The sequence below is a fragment of the Vigna angularis genome, chromosome 7 (assembly GCF_016808095.1).
Source record: "Vigna angularis cultivar LongXiaoDou No.4 chromosome 7, ASM1680809v1, whole genome shotgun sequence".
Taxonomy (NCBI): domain Eukaryota; kingdom Viridiplantae; phylum Streptophyta; class Magnoliopsida; order Fabales; family Fabaceae; genus Vigna; species Vigna angularis.
Genome location: NC_068976.1, coordinates 2,912,256 through 2,940,119, shown reverse-complemented (window position 1 = coordinate 2,940,119; position 27,864 = coordinate 2,912,256). Strand labels below are relative to the sequence as shown.

Below are 27,864 nucleotides of genomic sequence, written 5' to 3'. Positions count from 1 at the left end.
TTGAACTTATGTAATCGATTATATTGACACTTAGCTTCATTAGTCAGCCATTTGCCTTTCTTAACAGATTATGTTACTTATATAACAAATTATGTCTATCTCTTTGTTTTAGTCAGTTATGTAACTTATGTAATCGATTATAATAGAGTGATTCGCTCCAGTTTATCTTTCTAAGTGTTCTGGCTTAATCTAACAAATTATACAAGTTATGTAATCAATTATTATTACCAAAAACTTGATTTCTAACATGTTTTAGGCTATTTTATTACATATCGATGAATTTAAACATCTAGCACTAACATGTAAATGATTTAAAACATTTGTTATGTCATTTTGTTGTGCAAGAATGATTAAAAACATTTCAACCTATTCTGTTGAGATTGTTGATAGGGGGAGCATTGGTTTAGTTGAACCCAGAATCTCAGTAATATCTGGGTTTTTAATTCACAACCCATAATTAATAACACATGTGTATTATGTGTTACATGTTCTATGCTTACATCTTATATGCGTATATGAGAACATGATTGTGTTATTGTTGTGTTGTTCATTGCATTTCACTATGTTATATATGTGATTTTATACATGAATGCATGACACATGTTTTTGATGAGAAAAACCATAAGCACAAATGTTGAATTTTAATTATCGTAAAACAACAGTTTTAAGTCGATTACATTATGGGGTGAATCGATTAAAACTTGTGTCTTTGCACAAAACTTTTTCAAGTGTGCTGTGAGAGTTTTTCAAAGAGAAAAGTGTTCAAAACTTTGCTTAACGTTGCATAATCGATTGCATGCAATATGTATTCGATTAAGTCTGTTATTGTTTTGAAATTTGGTAATGCTTGATATAACTGTCACAACGACTATATTTTAAATGAGTTGACCAAGCATTAAATGTTATTCGACTGCATTAATTGTGAATTCAATTAATTGCTTTGACTGCTACTAACTGTTATAACTGAATTGGTGTATTCGAATGCATTACTAGCGAAGTCGATTAAAATGTGTCAGAGATGTGTTATACTATAAATTGACGCGGATTTTATTTCTGTAAAGAACTTTTGTGATTCTAACATTTTCATATTCTTTTGCAGAAAGTTTAATTCTTACAGAAAGAGGAAAAGCTCCAAGAAAACAAGTTTGATCGTGGTGATCAACTACTTGGAATTTCTTGAAGAGCAAGACTGCTGAGTTTCAAGGTCTGATCTATCTGCACATTTGGGTGTCTACTGCAAGATCAGGTTCTACAATCTGCTGAAGATTGGGTTGAGTTCCCTGTTGTGATTACAGGAAGAAGGATATGCTGCGTTCTTGACTTTGAGGGTGCCTCAAAGGGGTTGGACTACAGGAGAGGGGATTCTTGCTGCTAGTTTGTTTATGTATTGCCTATATTTTGATTAGAGGGTTAGAAAGGTGTTTTATATTTTTGACGTGAGGTCTCTATAAAAACCTTGTTGTAAAAACCTTGATCATTATTGTGCATTGGCTTCCTATGGTTGGAAGGACACTGGATGTAGGCTTGGTCGAACCAGTATAAAAACTCAGTGTTTGATCTTTGTTATCCCTACTCTTTTACATTCAATCGATTATACTTTATACTCAATCGATTAAATTTTCGCTGCATTGAAAATCTTTTAACATGCGTTTCAAGAAAAGTATAAAGGCATCTCTTTTGGTGAAAAGGATTTTGAAAGTTTTAAACTTTATACTTCACCAATTCACCCCCCCCCCCCCCCCCATCTTGGTGTGAGAAATTGAGTCATTCTATTTTAATATATTCATCATCAAAAACCAAAATGTATAGAAGCTAGGCTCCCCCTATCAACACTATGGGTTAGTAGTAGTAGATGATTTTTCTAGGTGGACTTGGATTTTAGTTATAACTCATAAGGATGAGGCCTTTAACGCTTTTTGCAAACTCTATAGAGGGATAGAGATTGAAAAGAATTTGAAAATTATATCTATCCAAAGTGACCATGGAGGAGAATTTGAAAATGAACTTTTTGAAAACATTTGTGAAAACTCTGGCATTAGGCACAACTCTTCAACTTCAAGGACTCCATAGCAAAATGAAGTCATTGAAAGGAAGAATAGATGTCTACAAGAGATGGCCAAAACTATGTTAAACGCTTTTAAATCTCCTAAATACTTTTAGGCAGAAGCAGTTAACATTGCTTGCTACATTCAAAACAAAATTTACATTAGGTCAATCCTCAACAAAACACCTTATGAATTATGGAAGAACAAAAAACCAAATATTTCTTATTTTCATCCTTTTGGCTATCAATGCTTTATACTAAATACTAAAGATCATGCTAAGGATGGTTGACTCCAAAAGTGATGAAAGGATCATGCATTGCTACTTAGAAACATCAAGAGTGTTTAGAGCCTACAACTCTAGAACTTTGAAATTTGAGAAAGTCATTCATGTGAAATTTAACCATGAGCCTGACCGAAATAAGTCAGAGCTACACAACTCCTTCTCTAAAATGTAGGTAAACGACAAGCTAACCAAGGAGGCAAATGCATCAGAGGAACCCCACAGTCAAGTCGAGAGTCAACTTGAAGAGCCACTCAATGATACTAGTGAAGGAAGAAGAGAACCAAACAACTTACATCGTCTAACCATCAAGGACCATCCTTCAGAGAAAATCATTAGAAATTTGGAAGAGCACGTGAGAACAAGATCATATCACAAGCCTCTTACTACTACTTTTATCTCTCAAATTAGGCCATTAAACGTCAATCAGGCTCTTGAAGACAACTCTTGGGTTGAAGCTATGAAAGAACTTGATCTATTCAAGAAAAATGAGGTATGGGAACTTGTTGAGCTACCCTATGGAAAGCTTGTTGTCAAAGGAAAATGGGTCTATCGCAACAGGCTAGATGAAGAAGGGAATGTTAGCAAAAACAAAGTAAGATTGGTTGCGAAAGGCTACTGTCAACAAGAAGGAATTGGCTACACCGAAACCTATGCTCTAGTAGCAAGGTTGGAAGTCATTTGTATTCTTCTATCATTTGTGGTGTTCAACAAAATCAAACTATATCAAATGGATGTCAAGATTGCACTCCTAGACGATGATATTAAGGAAGAAGTGTACGTGGAACAACCTCCAGGCTTTGAGTGCCAAACATGTCTTTAGATTTAACAAAGGTTTATATGGTTTAAAGTAAGCCCCCGGAGCTTAGTATGAACGATTAAGTCGCTTCCTTATAATTCACGAGAGGTCAAGTAGACACCATGCTCTTCAAGAAAAATGTCAATCAAGACTTCATCATCATTCAGATATATGTTGATGACATTATCTTTAGTGCTACTGATGGAAAATTATGTTGAAACTTCTCGATCATGACGCAAGAAGAGTTTGAGATGAGTATGATGGGTAAGCTAAATTTCTTTCTCGAACTACAAATCAAGCAAGAATACAACGTTGTGTATATCCATCAAACAAAGTATATCAAGGAGTTGCTGAAAAAGTTCAAAATGGATGACGCCAAGGAGATGAAAACTCTAATGCATCCAACAACTAGCTCAGGGCTAGATGAGCGCTCAACAAAAGTGGACAACACTCTTTATCGTGAAATGATAGGTTAAAATTTTTATCTCACCGCGTCTAGACCTGATATAATGTTCAGTGTCTATCTTTATGCAAGATTTTAGTCAAATCCCAGAGAAACTCATCTCAGTGATGTAAAACTCATATTGCATTATCTGAAAGGAAATCATCTCTTGGACTATGCTACAAAGAGAATAAGAACTTCAATATTGAAGGATATTATGATGTCGATTTTGCTAGAGATAAAGTTGAGCGAAAAAGCACGAGTGAAGGTTGCCACTTCACTGAAAGAAATTTAGTATCGTGGTTGAGCAAGAAGCAGAATACAATTGCGCTGTCAATAGCTGAAGCTGAATATATATTTATTGCACATTGTTGCTCACAACTCTTGTGGATAAGGAATCAGCTAGAAGATTATAACCACCTCGAAGGTAAGATTCTTATTTACTATGATAAATGTTGCCATTAGTTTGTCTAAAAATCCTACATTGCATTCATGCACTAAACATATTGATGTCAAACATAATTTCATACGTGATCATGTTAACAAAGGTACTGTGGACTTACAATATGTAAGCGCAAAAGATCAACTTGTTGACATCTTCACTAAGACATTAGTTGAAGATAGACTTAATCCTCTAATCAACCTCATTGGTATCAGAAACGTTGAATGAATTTGATTCAACATGTTATGTCAAACTTCTAGGACACATAATTTATATGACGTCATAGTTTGCATCGTCTATCAGACATCTGCATCCATGCATTAGATTGTGTCTAAGTACCAAACCCACCTCTAGAAGTTGTCTAGGATTTTCAGAACCCAAACTTTTTCTCTCTCCTTCTGTCAAATATCTTCTGTGTGTCAATCAAGCTATTGATGTTATCATCAATCCTCTATTCTTTCTTCCCCTAGAAGCGATGAAACCTCTAACTTCACCACTCATTTCATTCTTATCTACTACTGCAATCTTCTCGGTATTCAAGAGACGCAAAATCTATTTTCCAAATCTTTCAATACTAACTACACTAAATGGATGATCAATCGTCCATGACTAAGTTTTCTCTCTATTTAACTCGATCTCACTCCTCGCATTCTCAACACATTCTCTCAAAACCCTAGTTCTCGTTCTCTCTCGTCGTCATGTTCTCTTAAAATTATCATCTCTCAAACCGTCTATATTCCAAACCTCCTGACCATCATTGTCATCTCATCCAATCACCAAAACAAGATGAATATGATAATCCAATATATTTTCCTACTCTTTTATTCAGAACTTACCTACCTTACGCACATAATTCTTCCATCGAACCTACACCCTCCACCATCGGATTCTACCCTACTCACTCACCATCATTAATTCCTTGTTTTCCATCATGATTCTTCGTCTTCTCTACACCAGCCTCTCTCCCTTCCCACTTTTCCACCTCCTCCTCCGTTAGTCCCATCATCATATTATTCCATTGTTTTAATATGATCTGATGTGGACCAATCCCATTGTTGGACTATGATGTCCTTTCTCTCCTTCCTTTTTGATGTTTATTAAATAAGTGGGAGAATAGAGAAAGAATAAACGCGTCAGCATCTAGGAGCATGTACTCAAGGGGAGTACACCAAAAGTTAGGATAACACAAAATCAGGGGGAGTCTCCATATTCTTAGAGTTCATCTTAGGAATCCATATTTACATTCATGTAATATGTTTTTGTGCTTAAATATAAAGTTTGTTGTTCAACTTATGTCTTAACGTTCTGTTGTTTAACTTGTGTCTTATTTTGAGTTTTTTATCATGCGATATATTAAATGTTGTTTTACATATTTCGACTACGCCCATTAATCCGCATGCAAAAGATAAAAATAATAAAAGATGTAAAACACACAACGAACCAAAACACACAAAAAGAAAACTTAAGACCCTGCACTAAACTAAGGAAAATTATATATTGTTTAGATGTGTATTTGTTAAACATAAAAAAGGGAGAGATTGCTAAGACAAAATCGTCTCTGCGCCTAAACGCCCTCATGTTTTGAAGCTTAACCAAATAACATTAAACGAAATATTAATCTAAAGACAACATAGGATTAAAACATAAGACTTAAAACCAAAATCCCCGACACCAAAAACCTTAGGAAAACACTTAGGATTTTAGGAAACAGAAAAACAACTAAGTCAAAACACCTAGATGTGATGCTAAACGACTATTTAGTCAAAACCGTCTAAGAGAGTTGAAGCCAAATGTGTAAAGCTTTTCATACCTAAAAGGTATTCAGTTTAACTCTCGGGAAACCAAATAATGTCAAGACGATGTCATTGACAAAATACTCTAAAAGACTAAAACTTAAAACATTAAAGAGAACACAAACAATGTTAAATGTTGTCTACCTAAAAAGGAAAAATCATAAGAAGCGTTTATTCTATCTAAATGATACCATGAGCTAAACATTATTTTGTCTAACGACAAATTTTTTACTCAACGCTTGGTACCCCTAGAAGAAAAGCTTAATTTTCAAATGCTACCTCAATAGTAGAAAAGCAAAAAACACTTTGTTGTTCTGAGCAAGCATTAAATGACATTAATTTCTCAACGTGAAAAAACTACAAAAGTAATAAGAAAAGACATATTTGTTGCATGCTCAATCTATTCTATTCTTTGCATATGAGATACTCTACATGCATCCACAAGCTTCGGATCAAATATCAAAAGATATTCACATAACATTCTTCACTTGAAGCCGTGTCTAAAAGAACGTACAACCTACTTCAAGCAAAGTATTGAAAAAGCATGTATGATTTGACAAGTTGACTTTAACCAAAGGTTGTTATACACGAAGAAAGAGAAAGCACAAGAATCAAGGCCAAGAGCTTAGTCTAAAGGACACTTATCCAAAAAGCCTTTAAATAGAAAAACTTTCAAATTGAAGAAGTAGAGGATAATATGAGGATAACAAGCAACGAAATATTCATCCTAAGAAATGCTAAAAAGAAAAGCATAGAGAAAGCCCAAGAAAAAGAAGATATATGAGCAAGAAAAACAAAAGAAAGGAAAAGAAGAAAGGAAATACTCTCGAGCTTCATTGTAAAAATTGCTTACTGATTGTAAGAAAGAGAGAAAGAGAAAAGAGAGAAACACATGCAAGTGTTTAGATTGCATTGTATTGTAATCACATCCTCTCTTTGAGAGTAATAGTTTGAACGACTTGTAAGGAATCTTTAATTGCATTTCTGAAGAGAATTAAAACACTTATTGAACTCACTTGAGTTAAGGAAATCTATACAAGGTTGCTTAGTACCATAAGTGGTGCGAATACTCCTTCAAGTCTAAGGTAACACATGGTTATTCGCTGACTATGGAGACTAGGAGTGGTGAGAATACTCATCCAAGTCTAAGGTAACAAGAGGTTATTCGTTGACTATGGAAACCAGGAGTAGTGTGAATACTCAGTTGTAATCTTGTGAAGATTATAGTGGAACCCTCTACGAAGGAGACTGAACATAGCTCAACTGAAGTAAATCAGTATAAAAATATCTTTGTAGTTATCTCTTCTCTTGCCTAAACGCTTCTCTTACAAAACCTGCACTTGTGATTTTATTTCCAAACATAAGAACCTTTCAAGCTAAACGATCATTCTTCAAGAAAGGAACCTCTCACAAACTTTGCAATGTACATTCTAAATAGCACGACAAAAGCAACTATCATTATAATTATTTATTGGGTCGAGCATCTAAGCATTTAAAACAAAATCTCAAAGCTCAACATTGTGTTATATCAGAAGGATTGCGAAAAGAATTTTTTCATTAACACTATTCAACTACCCCCTCACCCTTCTAGTGTTTTTCAAGTACTTCAAGTCGGTAGAAATGAGAAAGTTGAGTACCATATAAAGGTGAAGACTCATTAACTCATTATCTTAAAGTTTTGTATAGAGAGTGATGTCAATCCTTTATGTGATTGGACTTAAGTTTCATTGGTGTTGTATCTCTCCAATAAATTCCCTCCTCCATAAACCTAATGGCTAGAGAGTCTAGTCAATCTAAATAATTTTGTATTTAACATAAGATACTATTTTCTATACTCTTACAACTTAAATTAACTAGATGTAGATTTAAGAGAAATCAAATCATTGTAAAAATTCTTTGTGTGCAATTTTGTCCTTTCTTCATTGTGTTTACATCCATTATAATTTCTAACATATTTATGTCAATTTAAAAATTCTCCTTCCATTTTATTTTAATTATTTTTATGTCTTATGATCCAAAACTTATTCTATGGAAATTAATTAAGATAAAAGTAATGCTTCTAAATATTTGTTATGTATACGATGTGAATATGATTTATGAATATTACTACATTTAAATTTTATGATATTGAATCATTTATGTGTCTCAATGTTTTTTAAAATTATGGATTATGTTAATAACTTTCTAAAATAAATTCTATTCACATAAAAGTAAAAGCCCTAGTTTATTAGTGTATAAAAGTTTATGTTCAATTGAATTACTTTTATTGAAATATTTAATTTTAGAGAATTCTTCCAACAAAACATCATTTCTATGAGCTATATTGGTGCTCATTAATAAAAGAACGAGGTGATGCATCAAATAATTGACACACTCATGATATAGTAGACTCATTGAATAAGTATTTCATGTTTTATAGATTTTAATATATGGTAGTGACACTGATAATAAACCACTCATAAAGCACATCAATTGCTCATAAGAAGTTAACCATTAAGTCTCAAGTGTTTATGATTTTTTTCCTCATTTTAACCCACACTCCCATCTCTGCTTTATTTCATAATAGTGATGGAACAAGTAGGTGTTTGGGATTTTCAAATATTAAGACCACTTGAAGAATAACTAATTTTTTTTTATTATTTGGGGAAAATAACAAAATTCTCATTTGGATTTTCAGTCGGTGAATAAAACAAATGAGAACAGCAAATTTTGCGATCATTATTTGACCTGTTAAGGAATCCAAGGAATTTTATGTTCAAAATGTGAGAAATATTTAAAGTGGAAAATAAAAATAATACAAAAATAAACAGAGTGTCACTCTCAAGCTTAGTTGTCCAAATTACATTCACTTAGCCAATTGAAGTGATAAGTCGGTGGCTTGGATGATTAATATATTTTTTTATTCATTTTTTGTGTACCTAGGTTATTTTGAGTTTAAATTCATCAAATTTGACTCACATATCTAGTTAAAGAAATTTTATGCAATGAGGTGATGGAATTGCAGTTTAATTTTCTTTTCAAACTTAAAAACACTTATAACAATGTTACATTATGTTTCACATTAAAGAATAGTATTTAAATATTTTTATCATTTTTTAGTGTTAGTACTTTCTTTTCCTAAACATGTCTATACTCAATGTAAAATTAGTAGTTTTCATTTTAGTACTACAATAATTGGTTTTCATCCCCAAAATGTTGATTTTTTTTAATCTTTATTTCCTTAACTATTTATATAATTAGTGAAAGTTCAAGTGTTTATCCATATAACACTCATTAGAGTATTTTATATGGTGTCATCATTTGATACAACAAAGTCTCTAAAATAAATTGTACTCAATTACTTCAAAATTATCTTTAGGGAAAAAAAATTGTAATTTTAAATTTAGTGGAATTATAATGAATGAAAAATATTTTTTAAGTATCAAATCCAAAAAATTTCACTTTTTAAGTACTAAAACTATTAGTGCTAAAAAAATTTAAGGATAAAATAAAATAAAATATACTACTAAAATTTACCAAAGTTAAAACATGCTAAATTTATAAAACTAAAATATATTTAAGTATTTTTTTATCTCCTTCAACCATTCATTTAAAATAAATGGATTTGTTATATTATAGGGATTAATATGAACAATATGAAACATGCTAACTTGATTATTTAGATATTTTATATTAGTTGTCTCATTGATGTAAATATTATTGATATATAAAGTGATGAATTTTAACATTAACTATATATAGCATAATCAATATACAATGTGAATTATAGTAATTGATTATTTTCAATCATTAATGTACGATATAGCATTCTACAAAATTGAGTATAATCTTAATATAAAATGTCATTTTTTAAAAATTTTATTTAAGTGTTTTGCACCCTTTAAATAATATTTGTTTTTCACACTTTATCACTAACAAGAATTAAGATCAATAAGGATATACACATTTACAATATAAAGAGTTAACGAAAAGAAATACTAGGAAACAAATTTAACTATATTTTTTAAAATTAATGAATAATATATTCTAAGTAAATTAATAGAAAATCTTTAAAAAGAAAGCTCATGAAAGGAAATTTTAATTTACTACTTTTACCTATCTTAGTTGTAAGGATAGATTAATTTGGATTAAGAATATAAGTGGTTTAAATGACATGAAAAATAAACATGTTATTATTTAAATTAGAAAGTTTATAAATAGAAATATTTAAATTTATTTCATGAAGATCATTATATCTCAAATTAATTTTTTCCTAGATTTTTATAAGATTGAGTTAATTGTACATTTTTTTATGAGTCATAAAAATGATAATAGAAAAAAAAAAATATATATATATATATATATATATATATCAAATTTGTTTTGGAGTAATTTTTTTCTTGTCTTATTTATTGGGAGGGTTTTTCTTTGAGTTGTTTGTATTATTAGGTATAGATGCTTTGCATGTAAAGTTTGATTAGCAAAGTTGAATCCATATTATAGTCTAGGATTGTAGTGATATCTTTAGTTTGATGATTAGAGTGTTCTATGACCTAATTTCAAGTTTCAATTTAGAGTATTTAAAATTTTCAAGTAAATAAAGGTGTCTTAGATGATTTAGTTGATGAATATATCAAAGATTGTGTTTTTTGTGAAAGTTTTAATGGAATAATGTTGTGCTACATAATTAATCCTAAAGTTTTTTGGTTATAGGAGAATATAAAGTGTTATGGTTTTATGGTAATCCAAATTCTTTGGTTAAGGATGAATAACAAGTTAGTATGTTGTATGTGAATTCGAACTATTTTTCTTGTATATGAGCTTGATGTTCTTATATGCTTGTTGAGTTTAAAATTCATTTGCTGAATATGAGTTTAGGGTTCATCTATTGCATGTGAGTTTGATGTTCTCTAGTTGTATGTATAGTCCGAGGTTCATTTACTGCATGTGAGTCTACACTCATTAGTAGCACGTTAAGATTAATGTTCTTTAGTTGTGTGTTGAGTTTGAAGTTATTGCTTAACATGCTAAATTAATGTCTTTCATTTTCAACCTATGAAAGCTTTAATCTTTTTTTAGTCTTAAAAGTAAAGTAGGTTTAGTGTTATGTCCAAAAAGAATAATTTTACAAATTAACACAATGATGTGCTTTGAAGTTCAACATGGATATCCTTGTTTTTAAAAGTGTCCATGTGCTGGTGTGGGAGGTTTCATATGAATTATTAACTAAAAGTATTGCTCGAGTCACTTTTGTAAGTGTTTCATTTGATACACTCACTTAACGAAAGCAAGCATGCTTAAGAGGAGGTATATTGTGAGTCGTTTCAATGAGTGTTTCATTTAATACCTTCACTTGAGCAAAAATAAATGAGCTTAGATAGATGTATCATTTGAGTCACTATATTAAGTGCATTATTTAATACCCTCACTTGGTGAAACTATCTTTACTTAAGTGGAGCATCACTTGATGTCCATACATAAATGGATTTTCTAAATATTTAGATTTTGTGTGTATATGTTTACGCATACAAAGTATTGAATTATGATCTTAAATGGTTTATTGCTTTAATCCAAGTGAACTATGGTAGGTGTAAAGAATGATTTGAGTTGGATTGTGATATATATACATATATATAATAAAGTTGGAATGAAAATAGGAATGACATACTTTGTAATTATGTGTGATTTTGAAGTTATAAATATGTGATGATATGTGAATCATTTGATTATGAGTATTAAACAAATATCTATGTTGAAACAAATATCTATGTTGAAACAAAGATTTTCTAGTTTTGCTGATGATTTAAGTTATGTAGACTAAAACATTGAGTGGTGAGAAGTTGAAGGCTAGTTTATTGTATTGTTATACCACAAGTTAGAGTCTAAAAGAGAAAAGTAGAGCATAAGTTGAAGTTTGAGTAAGCATATACTTTAAACTTACTCTAATCCATGTTTACGTATCTGAAGTGTTAAAATGGGTCAAGTGCTAAATTTCTAATGGAGAATGCGTAATGAATCTTCTAGAAGATATTAAGAAATATGTCTTGATGGACATCATTGATACGTGGATCCATGTCTAATCCAAGTGAATATATTTGTACGTATCGTATGTGTCTCATGACATTATGAGGAATTGTAGTTGTTATTTATCGTAGACAATGGTATGATGATATATTTCTTTCAATAGTTTATTATTGTATTACTGTTTATTCGATGACCTAATATGAATGTATTACTATACACGAGCAAACGTGATACAAATTCTAATGCTATATTTGGAGATGCATGAACCAAATCGTATTGTTTATTATGTAAATAACTACCTATATTTATAATGGTTGTAAAAAAAGTTAAAATTGTTTACTAACTAAAATTAAAAACATATATTTTTTTTATTTAATTTGATCTCTAGTTTTTGTAAATAAATGTTATATTTAAAGGGATGAAAAGAAATTTGAACTCATCTATTTTAATTATTTATGTCTTAATATGGTAGGTATATATATTATAACCTATAAGTAGTTTTTGTTAAGATACTATTTAAATAATTAAATTATCAAAATATTTGTTAATAAAAAATACTAATAATTATTTATAATTCTACCTTATCGATTTATATTTCTATCCAGACTTATAAAATAAAAGTTAATTTTAAATAAATTAACCTATTTAAATTTTATACTTTATTTAACTTATTTAAATATATTTCTTTAGAAAAAAAACAATTATGTTTGTAATAATATTCATTAGTCGATTTCATTACATTATACTTTAAGATCATTTTTTTTAATTTAAATGTATATGTTATAGAATTTTTAAACCAAACGTATTTAAATTTAACAAAACAAAAAATGTATATATTAATTCATGTAAATATAAAAAATAATTTTAAGGAAATAAAAACATAAATGATGAAACAAATATAACATAGAAAAATAAGAAAAGATATTATATTAGATAAAAATCTAAAATCCATGAAAATACTATTTAAAATATGTTGACATGAATATTTGATTCAATTGACACAACCTAAAAACATTTTCAATTATAATATATTATTATAAAATGTGTTAAAGGATAGATAATAATATAGTGAATTAATTTTATTTTGGATAGGAAGAGTTGTGTTTGAATTTGAAGAGAATGATGAAAGAAGAATGAATGAAGAGTGTGTGGAGTGATGATTATTATGATTTTGAAATGTTTGTTGTAGTGTTAGTTAAATGTTACGCAACTATAAATGTGTTTTGTGGCGGGGAAAAGGAAAAGTTGGAGGGAAATAAGAGCCAGTGGAAGTGCAAAAGAATTGGTGGGTGGGTGAGTGAGTGAGAAAGAGAAAGAGAAAGAAAAAAGAGAGAAAAGAACCAAACGTAAATGTCAGCGCAAGACACGCGCTAGCACAAGACAAATAACACGCACTCCTTCTCAATGCTTCTCTTCCATTTCCTCATCTTATCATCAATTCTAATTTTTTTACTTTTTAAGTATTAAATTAGTACTTAGAAAGAGAGATGCTGTATTTTCCCATTTAATTATTTTTTTCAATTTTTTTATTACATGGATTTTATCCATTGTTATTTAAAAAAAAACAGTATTTATATTGACATAAAAACTTAAAAGACCGTTAGATATGTGAATAATTTTTTTTATAAGTTATATAATTTATGTGTAATTTAAAAATTATTTGTACATTCATTCAGTAACTTTTTTTAATTATAATTTACTCATCATAAACTTATAACTTGTATATTTTCATTTTGAATGGGTTCAATATAATATATTTTTTAATATAACCAATAGTGCTTTTATCTTCAAATACAAATTATTAAATTATTGAATACATTTATATTTTTAAAATGATCAATTATAGTATATTAAAAATTACATGTAACATAAGTTTACTATTATTGTTTTTCCTTACCCAGTTAATTTTTTTTAAAAAGTAATCTTTATTTATAATATATTAAATTTATTTTTTTACTAACCTTTTTTAAGAGGTGTTCAATCCTTCTTTATTTATGTTTAAATTATTAAATCATAAATACATACAACTTATTACATATTACAAAATAAAATTATAATTCATTACTTTCTCTAAATATTATATTTAACATAAACAATCACTATTTAATAAATTAATAAAAACAATTACTATATTTATTAGGTTCATGTCATTAGTCCCCTACATATCCTTAATATATATATATATATATATATATATATTGTGTTAATTTATTAGAAGAAAACAAAATTAAATTATAATAAAAAAATGTGACAACGAAAACAAATCCATAATATTTATACATGGTCAATTTAAAAAAAAAATAGATGTAGATAGCAAGTTAAAAAATAGACAAGAGACCAATTATATATCTAAGTTGACATTCACAAGTACTTTTTGTCACTCTAGTTAGATATTGAGAAGGTACATTATAATTTGTTCTCCTTTTCAAATATTTTATTAAATAATAATTTCTCACTATTTATACAAATTCATTAGGAAATAAAAATGGTGCAACATAAGAAAGTTTTGAGCGTATTAACCATCTTCAAAATAATGAATATTTATTGGTTGTAGACATATTGCATCTATCATGTATTTAATTTTTTTCTTTAAACTAATTACATTGATGATTTTGTGCCAAGGAAGAGAGAAAAAAGTGTTTCACTTTTCTCATAAATCAATATACCAATCTACAAATCAATGCACCATATTTCAATTATCCACACCAAAACATCTAAAATTGAATACAATTAATAATTCCTTTTGAGCAATTATATCACTCTTTTTTCTCTCTTCATGTTCTTCAATTCAATTATTTTCCATGGTTGCACATTCAACTATCTATATACCAAATTCATCAATAATTGACCTTTCAATATGTCCACCATTTTTCCTAATTGGGGCTTCATTTCTTTCACTAATAAATGAGTAATTTTTGTTTTCATTATTAAGATAAAAGAACATCCTCATATTAAGAGTAAATGAGTAAATCTATCAAACACGTGTTACAAATCACATTAAAACGTTTATAATATATATATATATATATATATATATATATATATATATATATTAAAGTATAGTAATATAAATAATATTAAAATAAATATACAAACAAAATTCTGACTAGAAATATGTATCTTTCCTTGTGACTCTTGTCCTCCTCTCTACTAAATTTGAATACTTTTATATTATTGTAATTAATGTTTATATTACATATTATTATAGATTTTTGTTTATTCAAACTCGACATCATCTTGGTAATCCAATCTAAGATCATCTCAATCTATATTTACTCAGACAACACGATATTATGTTATTTAGAACATAATAACAATAATAACTGATAAAATTAAGGTAACAATTAAAATGCATTAGCATGATATATTAGACAAATTAATTAAAATAATTAACCATGTGAATGAAACTCATCTAGCTAAAAACCCACAAATACACTATAAATAGCAAAGTACATGAGGTAAATTAATTATATTCCACTATTACAATATTTATTATTATTTAATGTACATTGTTAACTTGCCTTAGAGTATCTTTTGAAAGCACACACTCTTTTTGTCTTGAAGAGATGTGGACCTATGACATCTTAGCTTGAAAGTGTGAAGTTAAAGAACGCTTGAAATTGTTCGTGAAGATCTTTGCAGGATATATTTGACCTTGTAAGAATAATTTTTAATTTAGTAAAATCTAATGATATGTAATGTATGTGAAAATTGGTGAAGATAAAGATATACATGTTATTCATTTCTCACCTCTAATATTTAAAAATGAGCGAAAATTTAGTATTATGAAGTAAAATTCACTAATAATAATATAAATAATATTAAATAAATATATAAAAAAAACTAAATTCTAATTAGAAATATCCAATGTCCTTATGACCATTATCCTCATCTCTATTATATTTGAATAATTTTAAGTTTATATTGATTTGAATAATGTTTATTTCACGTAGGATCATGATTTTTGTATTTTACAAATTCGATATTATCTTGGTCACCCCATTCAAAATCATCTCGATCTATATATATTCCGATAACATGATATCATGTCAATAACAATAGTAGTTGTGATTAAATTAAGGTAACAACTAAAACACCTTAGCATAGTATTAGACAAATTAACTAAGATGATTAACCATGTGGATTAGACTCATGAAGGTAAAAGTTTACAAACACATTATAAATAGTAAATAAGTTAATTATGATTAATTATTACAATATTTATTACCATCTGACATACATTGCTAACTTCAACATCAAAATATCTTCCGTAAACATACATTCTTTCGGGTTTGGAGAGACGATGATCTATGATATTTCAACTTGAAAGTGTAAAATTAAAGAACACTTGAAGTTATTTATAAAGATATTTGGAAGATATATTTAACCTTGTAAGAATATTTTTTAATTTAAAAAAATATAATGATATATTATGTGAAAAATGGTGAAGATAAATGTTTATTTAAATTTCTAAACACATGTTATTCACTTCTCCATCCTAATGCTTAAAAATTAAGGAAAATCTAGGGTGTGGAGTAAAATCCACTAATAGTAATTGATAATTACAGTGTGTAATTTTGGTTAATCTTCACTTTAATTTATAGAAAAGAATAAAATTGAAATACATGTTTTCTATTAATGTAAACATTAATATAATTAATTAATTTTTACATTGTAATTAAGGAAGTTAGTTAATACAATTTAATTATATTAATAACATTTAAAAAATAAATTTATGATAAAACATCATTCATTGAATTTTACTTTTAATAATAAACATGTCATTAAAATAAAATGTCAATTAATTTAAGATTATTGTTTAGATGAAATAAATGAATATGATGAAAATAATAATGAATATTTACTATATTCAACTCTCCTAAAACATTTTTTTTGTTGTAATTGATTTGAAAAGAGTTACATGTTATAAAAATGAGTGGAAACCTAAAACCATGGTATGGTATGCACTGTTCCTTAGTTTCTGTGGCTTTGGCGCTCAAACCCTCCTTCTGTCTCCTAACCCCACACTCACACGCGCACTCTCTCTCTCTCTCTTTCTCTCTCTACTTTTTACCCTAAAAAGAGGTGTTAGTTTCTTCAAAAGGCTCTCTCTTGCAGCAGTCTTTTCGGCCAAACTGCAAAGAGGGGGATAGAGAGAGAAAGACAGTCACACACTCACTCATATATGTAGAGAGATAAACAAGAGACTACTTGGGTCAATAGTGATTTTGTTCTTACTTCACAGATTCTTCATTTGTTCTTTTCAGTCATCATCTCATAAGAGATCTCCCTTCCCCGCAACTCCCTCTGTCTGAAAGACTCAATCTTTAATCTGAACTCTGCCTCTCTCGTTCTGGGGTCCCCTTTTTTTTGTCCCAAAATTTTATCTTTTATTTATTTATTTATTTTTTCTTGTTTGAGAGAGTTTTTTTGCAATGGCACCCAGTTTTGATTGCTTTTCGAGCCTTCTCTGTGCGGAAGATAATATTATTTTTGACGAAAATGATCGGGGAGGTTTGGTGGAGGAGTTGGAGGACACGTGGGAGCATCCTATATATGATCGAAATCATAGTCAAATTGAGAACTTGGATGTCCAATATGTGTCGTTTCCATTGCCCAGTGAGGAGTGTTTGAGACTAATGATGGAAACAGAATTGCATCACTTGCCTAATGGTGATTACGTTAATAGGCTGAGGAGTGGGGATTTGGACATTGGGGCCAGAACAGAGGCCATTGATTGGATTGAAAAGGTTGGTTTTAGGAGCTTGTTTGATTTCACATGCTCTTTGAGGATTGTCTTTTGTTTTTCTTCTAATCTTGATCGGGGTTTATGAAAATCCTCACTTCTGCTTTTGATGACCTTGTTTTGAAGAGTTTTATTTGGATTTGAGTATGCCTCATTTTCTGTTTGAGATCATCCAATTGATGAATCTGAATCTCTTGTATATTTTGACTTTTTTTTATTGGGATTATTTTATCAATCCATACTTTATACTTCAGATTAGCATTTCATTTTTACATCAGTGTGAAGCTATTTGATCTTTGCAATAAGGATTGATCATTGATCATTGACTGTTATTTACTCTTTTCTAACTAATGATTGAATCTATCCGTTTCACAGGTCCGAGAGCACTTTGGTTTTGGACCTCTCTGTGCGTATTTATCTATAAATTACTTGGACCGTTTCCTCTCTGTTTATGAGTTACCAGTATGTCAATTATTTTATACAAAGAAAAGAAAATGTTTTTTTTATTTGATTTAGTCTTGAATGGCTTTTGATCGGATCTTTTTATTGGCAGAAGCAACGAGTTTGGACAATGAAATTGTTGGCTGTAGGTTGCATATCTTTGGCAGCCAAAATGGAAGAGACTGATGTTCCTACATCTCTTGATTTGCAGGTAAAAATGATTTCAATCTGATGATTTGGTTTATGAACTTATTAATTGCATGTTTGATTCAGTTTATTTTGTAGATCCACTTGCTGATTTTCTGGTAGAGTTGAGTCCAAGAAATAATTGTTTTTCCAATCTTGCACTGAGATAAATGTTTTTAATTCTACATGCATTGATCTTTCAATTTCTAATTAGGTGGGTGAATCTAAGTATATATTTGAAGCCAAAACAATTCAGAGAATGGAGCTTCTTGTTCTGAACACATTGAAGTGGAGAATGCAGGCAATTACCCCATTTTCCTTCATTGACTATTTCCTTCAGAAGATCAATGATGATGAAGCTTCAATTGGAGCTTCAATTTTGCAATCCTCCGAGCTTATACTGAGTACTGTAAGAGGTACCTGTCTGTACTCCATCCTAACTCTCTGCAGCAATAATAAATAAATGCTAGGCAAGGAAGTAGAGATGATAATTTGAGGAATGGGAATCCAATGCAGGAATTGACTTCATAGAGTTCAGACCCTCAGAGATTGCAGCAGCAGTGGCAATATCTGTGGTGGGGGACGGCCAAACAGTTCAAACAGAGAAAGCAAGTTCTGATCTGATTCAGCCTGTAGAAAAGGTATATATATATATATATAGATAGATAGATATATGGTGGTGGTCCAATGACAACAAAGAAAAAGAGAGAGAACTCACACAGATAAATGATGCTTTCCCTTTTGAGATGATCATTTTAAGTTGATTAGTTGTATCAAATGCAATTTATTGTTGGCACGGTTTAATTAATGTTTGCATTGCCCTATTTTTGTGTTGTCTCTATGGCAGGAGAGGGTGTTGAAGTGTGTTAAAATGATCCAAGCTCTGTCATCAAACGATGGTTCTGCTAAGGATTTAATTCCTTCTGTTTCTGTCCCTATGCCTGAAAGCCCAATAAGGGTGTTGAACAATGCATGTTTCAGCTACAAAAGTGATGAACCAAATGCTGCTCTTTGTGCAAATTCTTCACATACTGATACTCCAGATGCTAAAAGGAGGAAGCTAGACAAAACCTTTGGAGAATAGCCATTTGTGACTTGTGATTTTTAGCGTCATTCCTAGGATTCTTTTTCTTAAGAAGATGTTGTGTTATGAAGGTGCCCTCTGAAGGGAATACTGTATGAAGGAAGCAGGAAAAAATATAGTGAAAATGGAAAAAATAAAAAATAAAAAATAAAAAAGAAGAAGCATAAAGGGGTGGAAAACAAATAAAGGTGGATGGTGACTGGTGGGAGTTTTTAAGGAATGGAATCAACACACTTCATCCATGGTCGAAGCAGGAAGTGATTACTCAACACCAGCTGTTAAATATTTTATAGGTCTTTTTTTAACAGCTACAAAAGAGGTAGTAGTGATAATAGGGGAACAAGGACCAGTGTATTTGTATGTGTAAGTACATTTTGTCGCTTTACTTTTTAATGAGGAAGCAAAATAGAACCCAAAACCAAAAGGCAAAATATGAAACAAAGTAATTCAAGCATTGAGAAATATTTGCGGCATTTATATATATAAATATATATATATATATATTTTTGTCATCATCTTATTTTATTGGTTGCATTATTTAATAACGAGTTTTGCAGTTTCTGAAAAGTTCATAAAAGATAACAACAATACATATTTTTGAAGGTACAAAAAATAAATATTATTATTGTCCTGTCGCCATACGGATGCTACTTTTGCCACAGTGTACCCTGTCAGCATTTCAATTGGACACTTTGACCGAGTGACTGTTTAAACCATTGCATGGTTGTTTTGATAAGTTCCTTTCCACAAGAACCAAAAACAAATGTACAAAACAATAAAGCTGTCTTGTCTTCCTAAATCCTACCATGGTACAAAACTTTAATCATAATTACGATTTTTATGTGCTTAAATTTTGGTTCATTGGGTACCAAATTGTAACACCCAGAGAAGTAATAATAATGATTACAATTTCGTAGCATTGGCATAACGCTTAGGCTTTTTAGCCTTAGTTTTAAGCATGAATTTGAAAATGATCTTGTTTAGTTTATGAGTTTAAATAAAAAGTGTGCGAAAATAATGTTATTATGAATTTATACAATGTGTGGAGCTTTTAGTTTGAAAATAATGTTTACACGTTTTCATTTTTTTTTATTTCTGGCAGATGAACTATATTTTATTCGATTTTATAGATTTTAAGCAATGGAAACTAAATCAATCAAGGTTGTTTAGTTAAATTTGGTTCAATTTTGACAATTTTATTGAACATATAAACTTTGAGTGATGGTGATTTTAGTTAAACCTTGTTTATTGGACAATCATGGAGCACTCATTCAATCAAAGTTTGAAATCCACTTTGGCCCATTTTACCGTTGCATGAAAAAATAATGAAATTTTTTTTAGGAACAACATTTTTATTTGGGTAGTTGTTATATACTTTTATTTATACATACTTAACTATAAATATTCTTTAAAAAAATTATACAATTAGATTATTCTGCCATCCTTTTTTTCCTCTATTAATCTCGTCTAGATATTAACTATAAAATATATCATATAGTACTTTATTTAAAGTAATTAAATTAAACTATTATAGAAATAAAATTTTATTATTTTTCTAAACTGAAATGTCGGTTTTTACATAGGTTCATAAAACGAAATAACGCACAATTGAAGATGCAACTATAAAAACAAATATAAAAGTGGATGAGGTTTTTAGGCGAAAAAAGGTTTCAGAACGGCGAAGAGAATGCTTTTCTTTACTATATTAATATGTCAATGAAGTAAAATTTGGAAAGGAGCAGTGCAACTAAAGTAAGACAAATGAAATTGCAGCAAATAGTTTCAAACTCCATCACTTCATAAAAAAACAACTTCTGCAGTTTTACACTAATGTCGTTAATGAAACCAAATAATGTATGTATACTAGGTGGCCCAACTAAAGGGGCAACAGGCTATATGCCTTTGAACGTTGTATGAAAATCCATTTCGTCCCACAAAGAACGATGACAATGGAAAATATAAGTAGTTAATTTATATAAAAACAAGTAAATAATTTTGATAGCATTAAGAAGAAACATTCCTCTACAAAAACTAGCAATAATTAAAAGCATTATTTGTTTCCTTTATACAAGAATACCAAATATAATTAACATGCATACAAATTATTTAAATATCTTTCAAGTATATTGAGATAACATTATTATGATTAATCATTATATTTAAGGTATTGTCTCTTTTGAAGTCTGAAATTCCTTTCATGGTTTTAATATGAGAAAATTAAATTGTCCTTATAATCTTAAGGTTTAAACCCTCGTTTGGTCCTCATATTTGTGTGCCAATCTCAAGTGGGTTATCATGTTTTTTTCGGTCTCAATCGGGTCCTTAAACTTGTTAAAATGAGCCAATTAAGCCCTCTCCGTTAATTTTTCAGTAACGTTGTTTGCCTTTACTGAGGTGTAATCTGTTTTAGTTGACGAGACATTGTTTATTAAATTTTATTGGTGTTGTGTTGTGTGAATAGATTGCCACGTGTGATGTGTTAGCCCTAAAAGTTAATATTTAGAGAGAACCCTGATTTCGAAAGTGTTTAACCATCTCCGTTTTTGTTAGGAAGAGTTGTGGAAGCAGTGTTGAAGTGACGAAATGTCTGGTTCTTCTTCGTCTTGCAAATGCACGGGTTGGGGTTTTCAAAATAGCTCTGTTAGTGGGAGCAGGTTGGGTGTAAAACCCAATTGCTTTTGTGGTCGGCCTGCAATCTTCCGCGTTGCCAAAACCCCTAAAAACAAGGGCAAAAGATTTTGGGGTTGCCCTAACTTCAAGGTGAGTTTAATGGAAGCAGTTTTGTGAGTTATTGTATGGTTTTGATTTTCCATAGGGTGAGAGTTTTGATTTCGGTGACGAGGGAGTGTGTTTTGTTGTTCCACAGGTTGGGAGTGAAGATTTCGTTGGATGCAACTTTTTTGAGTGCTGCACTAAAGAAGTAATTGATTCTCGAAATGTGGTGAATTTAGAAGACAGTAGTGCAAGTGCAAGGAATGAAGAAGTGGGTAGAAGTTTGATGAAGATGGAACAAAGTGTGATGAAGATGGAAGAAAGAGATGTTAAAAAGCTGAGAATTGGGTGTTTGGAGAAAAGTGTAGTTATTTTGGAGAAAAGGATGAAGGTTTTAATGGGGATGGTGTTTGTTACATGTGTTTGTAATGTAATTGTGATATCAATGTTGATGAAACTTGGTTGATGAAAGTATATGAAAGTAGGTTTATATGAATGTAATTTGATCTTTGGAAGGATGTTTGGAATGAAATGTTGTTGTCTGCTTGTTTTAAATATAAAGTTGACTTCTTAATACTGTCTTATTTGATTAATGTAATTTCATATGGGTTGCTATTGTTAAAGGAAGTGCAAAGGTAACATCAGAAAGCAACTTTGTTAAACATCATAAACATATGATAATGACATGAATGAAAAGTGGATTTCATTATCATTTAAGAAAAAAACCTTATATGAACTTTGTCTTACTCAGTGTATTAAGATAACAAAACAAACTTGATATTAACATAACAAAAGAAACCTGATATCATTACTTCATCAATCTTACTCAGTCAATAACATATGAAAATAAACCTGATATTACTTCATCAATCTTACTCAGTCAATAACATAAGAAAATAAACCTGATATTACTTCTTCAATAGAAATTACACCAAATATGTCTTCATGAAGTACACATAGACCAAAACAAAAGTTATACTACATTGTCTTCATCACTAAATATGTCTTGAGCAATACACATTACACCATAAAAAACAAATAATACATTGGTCCTTCATCAGTATATATTAAATAAGGTTTGGAGAAGGACATTCAGCTGACTCCTGAGAAATAAGCACATCTCTTGGTGGAGGGATTGTGAGTTGTGTTTGTTGAGTAGGTTGGTCAGCAGACACATCTGGTGGAGGCACATATTGTGTTGTAGGTCGTTGTGGACATGATTTTTTGTTGTGTCCAAGTTATTTGCAGACAACACAGGTTTTTTTGCTCCCACCCTTTCTTAATTCAGTGTCATTCTTCTTCACTCCCAAGGCTCTAGTCTTCATTTTTTCTTGGGTCTTCCTGGCATTGTCCTCTTCTTTGGGGGTAACACATCTGGATATGAAGTTATGTCCCAGACAAGTTGACCATTAATAGGATAAATGATGGTGTTGTCGGTCTCTTCATAAGTAGACTTCCTAAACCAATGACCAATGTAGTCTTCTGCATTTAAATTCAAGAATTTCATTGTAGTTATTGCTTGAGTGCAAGGAATTCCAGTTATTAACCACTTTCTACAACTGCAGTCCTTGTTTTCAATATTGACAACAAATTGCTCCCCAAATTGTGAAATGTGTAAGACTTCAAATAATTGATGTGATGACCATCTGTCATGAGCACAAAAATGACAACACAATTAGCAACATGTTGTTAATGATGATCAGAAATTAAATGTGGGTGTGAACTTACCTTGCTAACCAATATCTGGTTAACCATGACTGCTTTTCAAATCTATTGAGAACCTTAGGGCACACAAAACCTTGATAGAAACCCATTTTTGTCTTGTTCGTAGCCCATCTCTTCATGATGTAAACCCTAGTGTCTTCTAACATATTGATAAGTGGCTTACACCTACTACTAACTAGCACACTGTTGAACCCCTCACACATGTTGTTGACAAGAGTGTCAGATTGTGATCTAGGACTGAATCTAGATCTTGACCAAAACCTGGTAGATTAAAATGTCAATAAATATAAATGTCAAAGCAAATATAACAATAAAAGCACAATAAGGTTTGGAGAAAAGTGATTACATACCTAGGTGGAATTGCAATCAAGTATTTAAATGTGTCTACATTTATCTCTTTAATTTTCCTCATTTCAGCCTCCCATAGTTGTGGATATCTTTGCATGCTTTCAAGCATACATAAATTCTATTGAATATACACTCTTCATTACTATTTTCAACCTTTATTTTGACTGTTGAACCTGGATTTGCTCTCAGAAGTTCATGACCATAATCATAGACTCTTCTATATTGTTCCTTGAATGACCCCTCAACATTATCTTTTGCCATGGCTCTTGCCCTAAAAGCCATATTTCTAGAGATTCCTACATTCCATTTCCTACTTAATTTGTCCCTAATGTCCATCACCTTCATATTAGGGTTCTCTCTGAAAGATTTTTCCATCCTTTGACTCAACCACTTAGAAGTCATCAACTTCACATTACAAATTGTACTACAGCTATGATCATCAATAACTTTTCTTAGCTTCCATGACTTGGCAGCTGACCTGTAGGCACAATAAGCATACCATTTTCATTTACCCTGGCCCCCCAAACATTTTACAACAACCCTCCTTTTGTCATTCTTCATGAATTTCAAATTTCTTCCATTACTCAGTGCATAAGTCCTAATGGCCTCTGTAAATTCCTTTTTCTCAGTGAAATAGGTTCCTACTTCCCATTTATAATCCGTCAAACTTTTAGGCATGCTAAATGTGGGAAACAAAGTTTTCCGAATGGAATCATCATCGTCCTCACTGTCTGGACCACTATCCAACTCATCTGACACCCACTCAGTGTCAAACAAGCCACGAACATCATGCATGGAATCATTATGAGTTGTCCTTGATGACTCACCTACTGGACTGCCAAGCTGTTCTTCACTCACATTTCGTTTCAAACTACCAATGTCACACTCAATGGTGACATCAACTAGACTTTCTTCACTCACAGACTCATCTACATCTTCATCCTCACCATGTTCACTCACAGACTCATCCTCACCATCATCTCCAGCCTCTTCATGCTCACCATCATCTCAGCCTCATCCTCACCCTCATCATCAGCCACATGATCATCCTCAATCTCATCCTCTTCTACACCTTACAGCTCAAAATCATTTACATCATGTATCTCAACCTCCTCTACATCATGTACTTCACCATCCTCCACATGTTCAATTTGTTTTGCAACTTCACAGTCACCCTCCTCCAATTCTGTTCCAACTTGAGCCTCAACCCCAGCCTCATAGTGACCCTCCTCCATTTCTGTTCCAACTTCAGGCTGAACATCGGCCTCACCCTCACCCTCAACCTCATCCTCACAATGACCCTCAACATCACCATGAACCTCACCCTCAGGCTCACCCTCCACTTTTCTTGCAACATCAACTTCATCAGGCTCACCCTCCACCTCTCTTGCAACACCATGAACCTCACCCTCATGCTCACCCTCCACTTGTCTTGCAACATCAACTTCATCAGGCTCACCCTCCACCTCTCTTGCAACATCAACTTCATCATTAACATCACCATCAGCCCCATCACCATCAACCCCATCACCATCAACCCAATCAATCATTTCTATTATCTATGGTTCCATGGTATTATGAACCACGTACAAATGAACTTCATCATTTAACCTTGCTATATTCAGCATATGCATAACACCCCTATCATCAGTCAATAATTCTAACCTATCTGGCACCACTGACTGACCTCCTAAACTGTACTAAAGTTATTTTATGTCTATATAGCCTAAGTCTTTCACTGAAGCTAATATTCCAAAATAGCACCACAGGTCTGGATCACAAGACCATTATGCTATCTCGCCATCAAATTTAAAATTTCCATTCTCATCACTAACAAAATGGCCACAATGATGGACCACAACTTTAATATGTTCAACCATGCAATATTATAATTCAACCACAAGCTTTTAACACCTATACATTAGGGGGGAAATATTATTATTTCTCACTATTTACTAACTAAGCAAACAGTCAGACATCAACGAGACAAGGGAACAAACTAACATCCCCACTAAGGAAACACTCAGACAGAAAAGGTCACCACAACTTCTAAACAATTCATAAAGAAACTTTTGGGACCACAACACTCTACACATTTCAACAAACAGTGACATACCAGTCTCGGGACCCATAACCCATACCAATCTCGGGACCCATCAAAGAATAACAGTACCAAATCAATTATAACCTAAACGCACAAACATACCATTATCGGGACCACAACGAAACAAATTCGGGACCATAACAAAGCATAAACAAAGCAACATAACTACATATTCGTAAAGGCGAAAAGTGAAAAACATAGGATACTAACCTTAACTAGCATCCAATTTCAATTCCGTTCCTCCAACACCACGTGATTGTCTTCGTCTTTGCAAAGTCGACCCAGCCCTAATTCTCACACTCACTCACCACAGCAAAATCTCTAACTCATGAAATCCCTAATTCCCATTTCAGTTTTTCTGTTTAACTTAAAAAAAAGCCAATCAACAGCAAAATCCCTCATTCCCTGCCACACATATTTATTTTTTTCATTTTTTTCATATAACTATTATCCACATATTTAAATATTTTAAACTGAGTTCATTATATGTGCACCACGTAATCAAAGGCAAACGGCGTTACTGAAAAATTAACGGAGAGGGCTTAATTGGCTCATTTTAACAAGTTTAAGGACCCGATTGAGACCAAAAAAAACTTGATGACCCACTTGAGATTGACACACAAATATGAGGACCAAACGAGGGTTTAAACCTAATCTTAACTATTGAACTATGTAAAACTATTGTGTGTATTAGAATAAGCCCTATTGGAAGGCTAAGTAGGTTTTCATCCCCCACAAACAAGGTTAATGTTCCAACCTCAAGTCTGTTTAGATAATATTGTTAGGATCAATTACTATATTTAAGTGATGAGTCAATATTTTCTTGACTTCACCTAGTTTATTATGCTATAATTAATCAGGGAATTGTGCTTAAATGTCTGGTATTTTTCCATTTTTGCTAATTGTGCTTAAATTGACCAGAAATTCTTATTTTAATTAATTTGAATTAATTGAGCTAATTATTTTCATCATTGATTGCAGGAAAAATTTTGGAGATACATTTTGGGACAGTAGGAAGAATGCAAATAAATTCAAGACTCTTCACATAGACATTTAGAATTAATTAAATTGTAATTCAGTAGTTTAGAATTTTTGAATCAACTCTCACATTTTGGGTCAATTTTTGGTAAAGTAGACTAGACCCAAAAGTGGAGGTGAATGACTTGGCACCTTAGGGTTTTTGTGTGGATCCCACCCTTATTATTAAGATATTGTTTACTTTGGAGTGTAGAGTTATTGTCACATTTTTGTCCTTAAAACACGTTTCAAAAAGTTAAAAGAGGAAAATATATTTAAATGTTGTTGATCTTGACTCCTAAATCATGTGAAACTATTAAATGCTTACAAAACAAAATAGTATTTTTTTTTCTTCATGTACTTGTTAAACTTATAGGTTCTTCATAGGTATGACAAAATTTCAACAAGATCATAAATTTCATTTCAAAAACAATGTCTATGGAAAGATATAAAATGGTATAAATATTCTCGTTCCTAAGATAAAAAATACTAATATACATCTTAAAAATAATAAACAATTTCTTTAGTAAAAAAAAGTCATTTTTTGTGTATTTATTGAAACAACCATTATATAAATTATAGTTTACAACAAGGGTGAAAAACCACACTAAAATATAACTGTTTTTTTATTTTTATTTTTTATATTAGCAATATTATCTTAATACTTTGTTATATTTTTACTTCATTTCTCAATTCA

At 30.9% G+C, this 27,864-nt stretch overlaps 1 protein-coding gene across 3 annotated transcripts; it reads left to right on the top strand.

Moving 5' to 3' along the window:
• Positions 1 to 16,761: 16,761 nt before the first annotated feature.
• On the top strand, positions 16,762 to 19,723 carry LOC108337098 (cyclin-D4-2). Of its 3 annotated transcripts, none has more exons than XM_017573545.2 (6): positions 16,762 to 17,554; positions 17,926 to 18,012; positions 18,104 to 18,202; positions 18,392 to 18,593; positions 18,694 to 18,818; positions 19,025 to 19,723. In XM_017573545.2, exons 1-6 carry the CDS (start codon positions 17,240 to 17,242, stop codon positions 19,259 to 19,261), a joined length of 1,065 nt encoding a protein of 354 aa, XP_017429034.1. In that variant the 5' UTR covers positions 16,762 to 17,239; the 3' UTR covers positions 19,262 to 19,723. The 3 variants fall into 3 exon arrangements, with proteins under 3 accessions (XP_017429034.1, XP_017429035.1, XP_052736835.1); XM_017573546.2 differs by having other exon boundaries at positions 16,771 to 17,554; positions 18,107 to 18,202; XM_052880875.1 differs by lacking the exon at positions 17,926 to 18,012 and having other exon boundaries at positions 16,771 to 17,554.
• The last annotated feature ends 8,141 nt before the right edge of the window (positions 19,724 to 27,864 follow it).

Excerpts from the sequence above, each read along its gene's own strand:
- LOC108337098 (XM_017573545.2), top strand. The coding sequence starts at position 17,240 with ATGGCACCCAGTTTTGATTGCTTTTCGAGCCTTCTCTGTGCGGAAGAT. Across the intron at positions 18,013-18,103 it reads TCTCTGTTTATGAGTTACCA|AAGCAACGAGTTTGGACAAT; the intron begins GTATGTCAATTA and ends TTTTATTGGCAG. Across the intron at positions 18,203-18,391 it reads CTACATCTCTTGATTTGCAG|GTGGGTGAATCTAAGTATAT; the intron begins GTAAAAATGATT and ends ATTTCTAATTAG.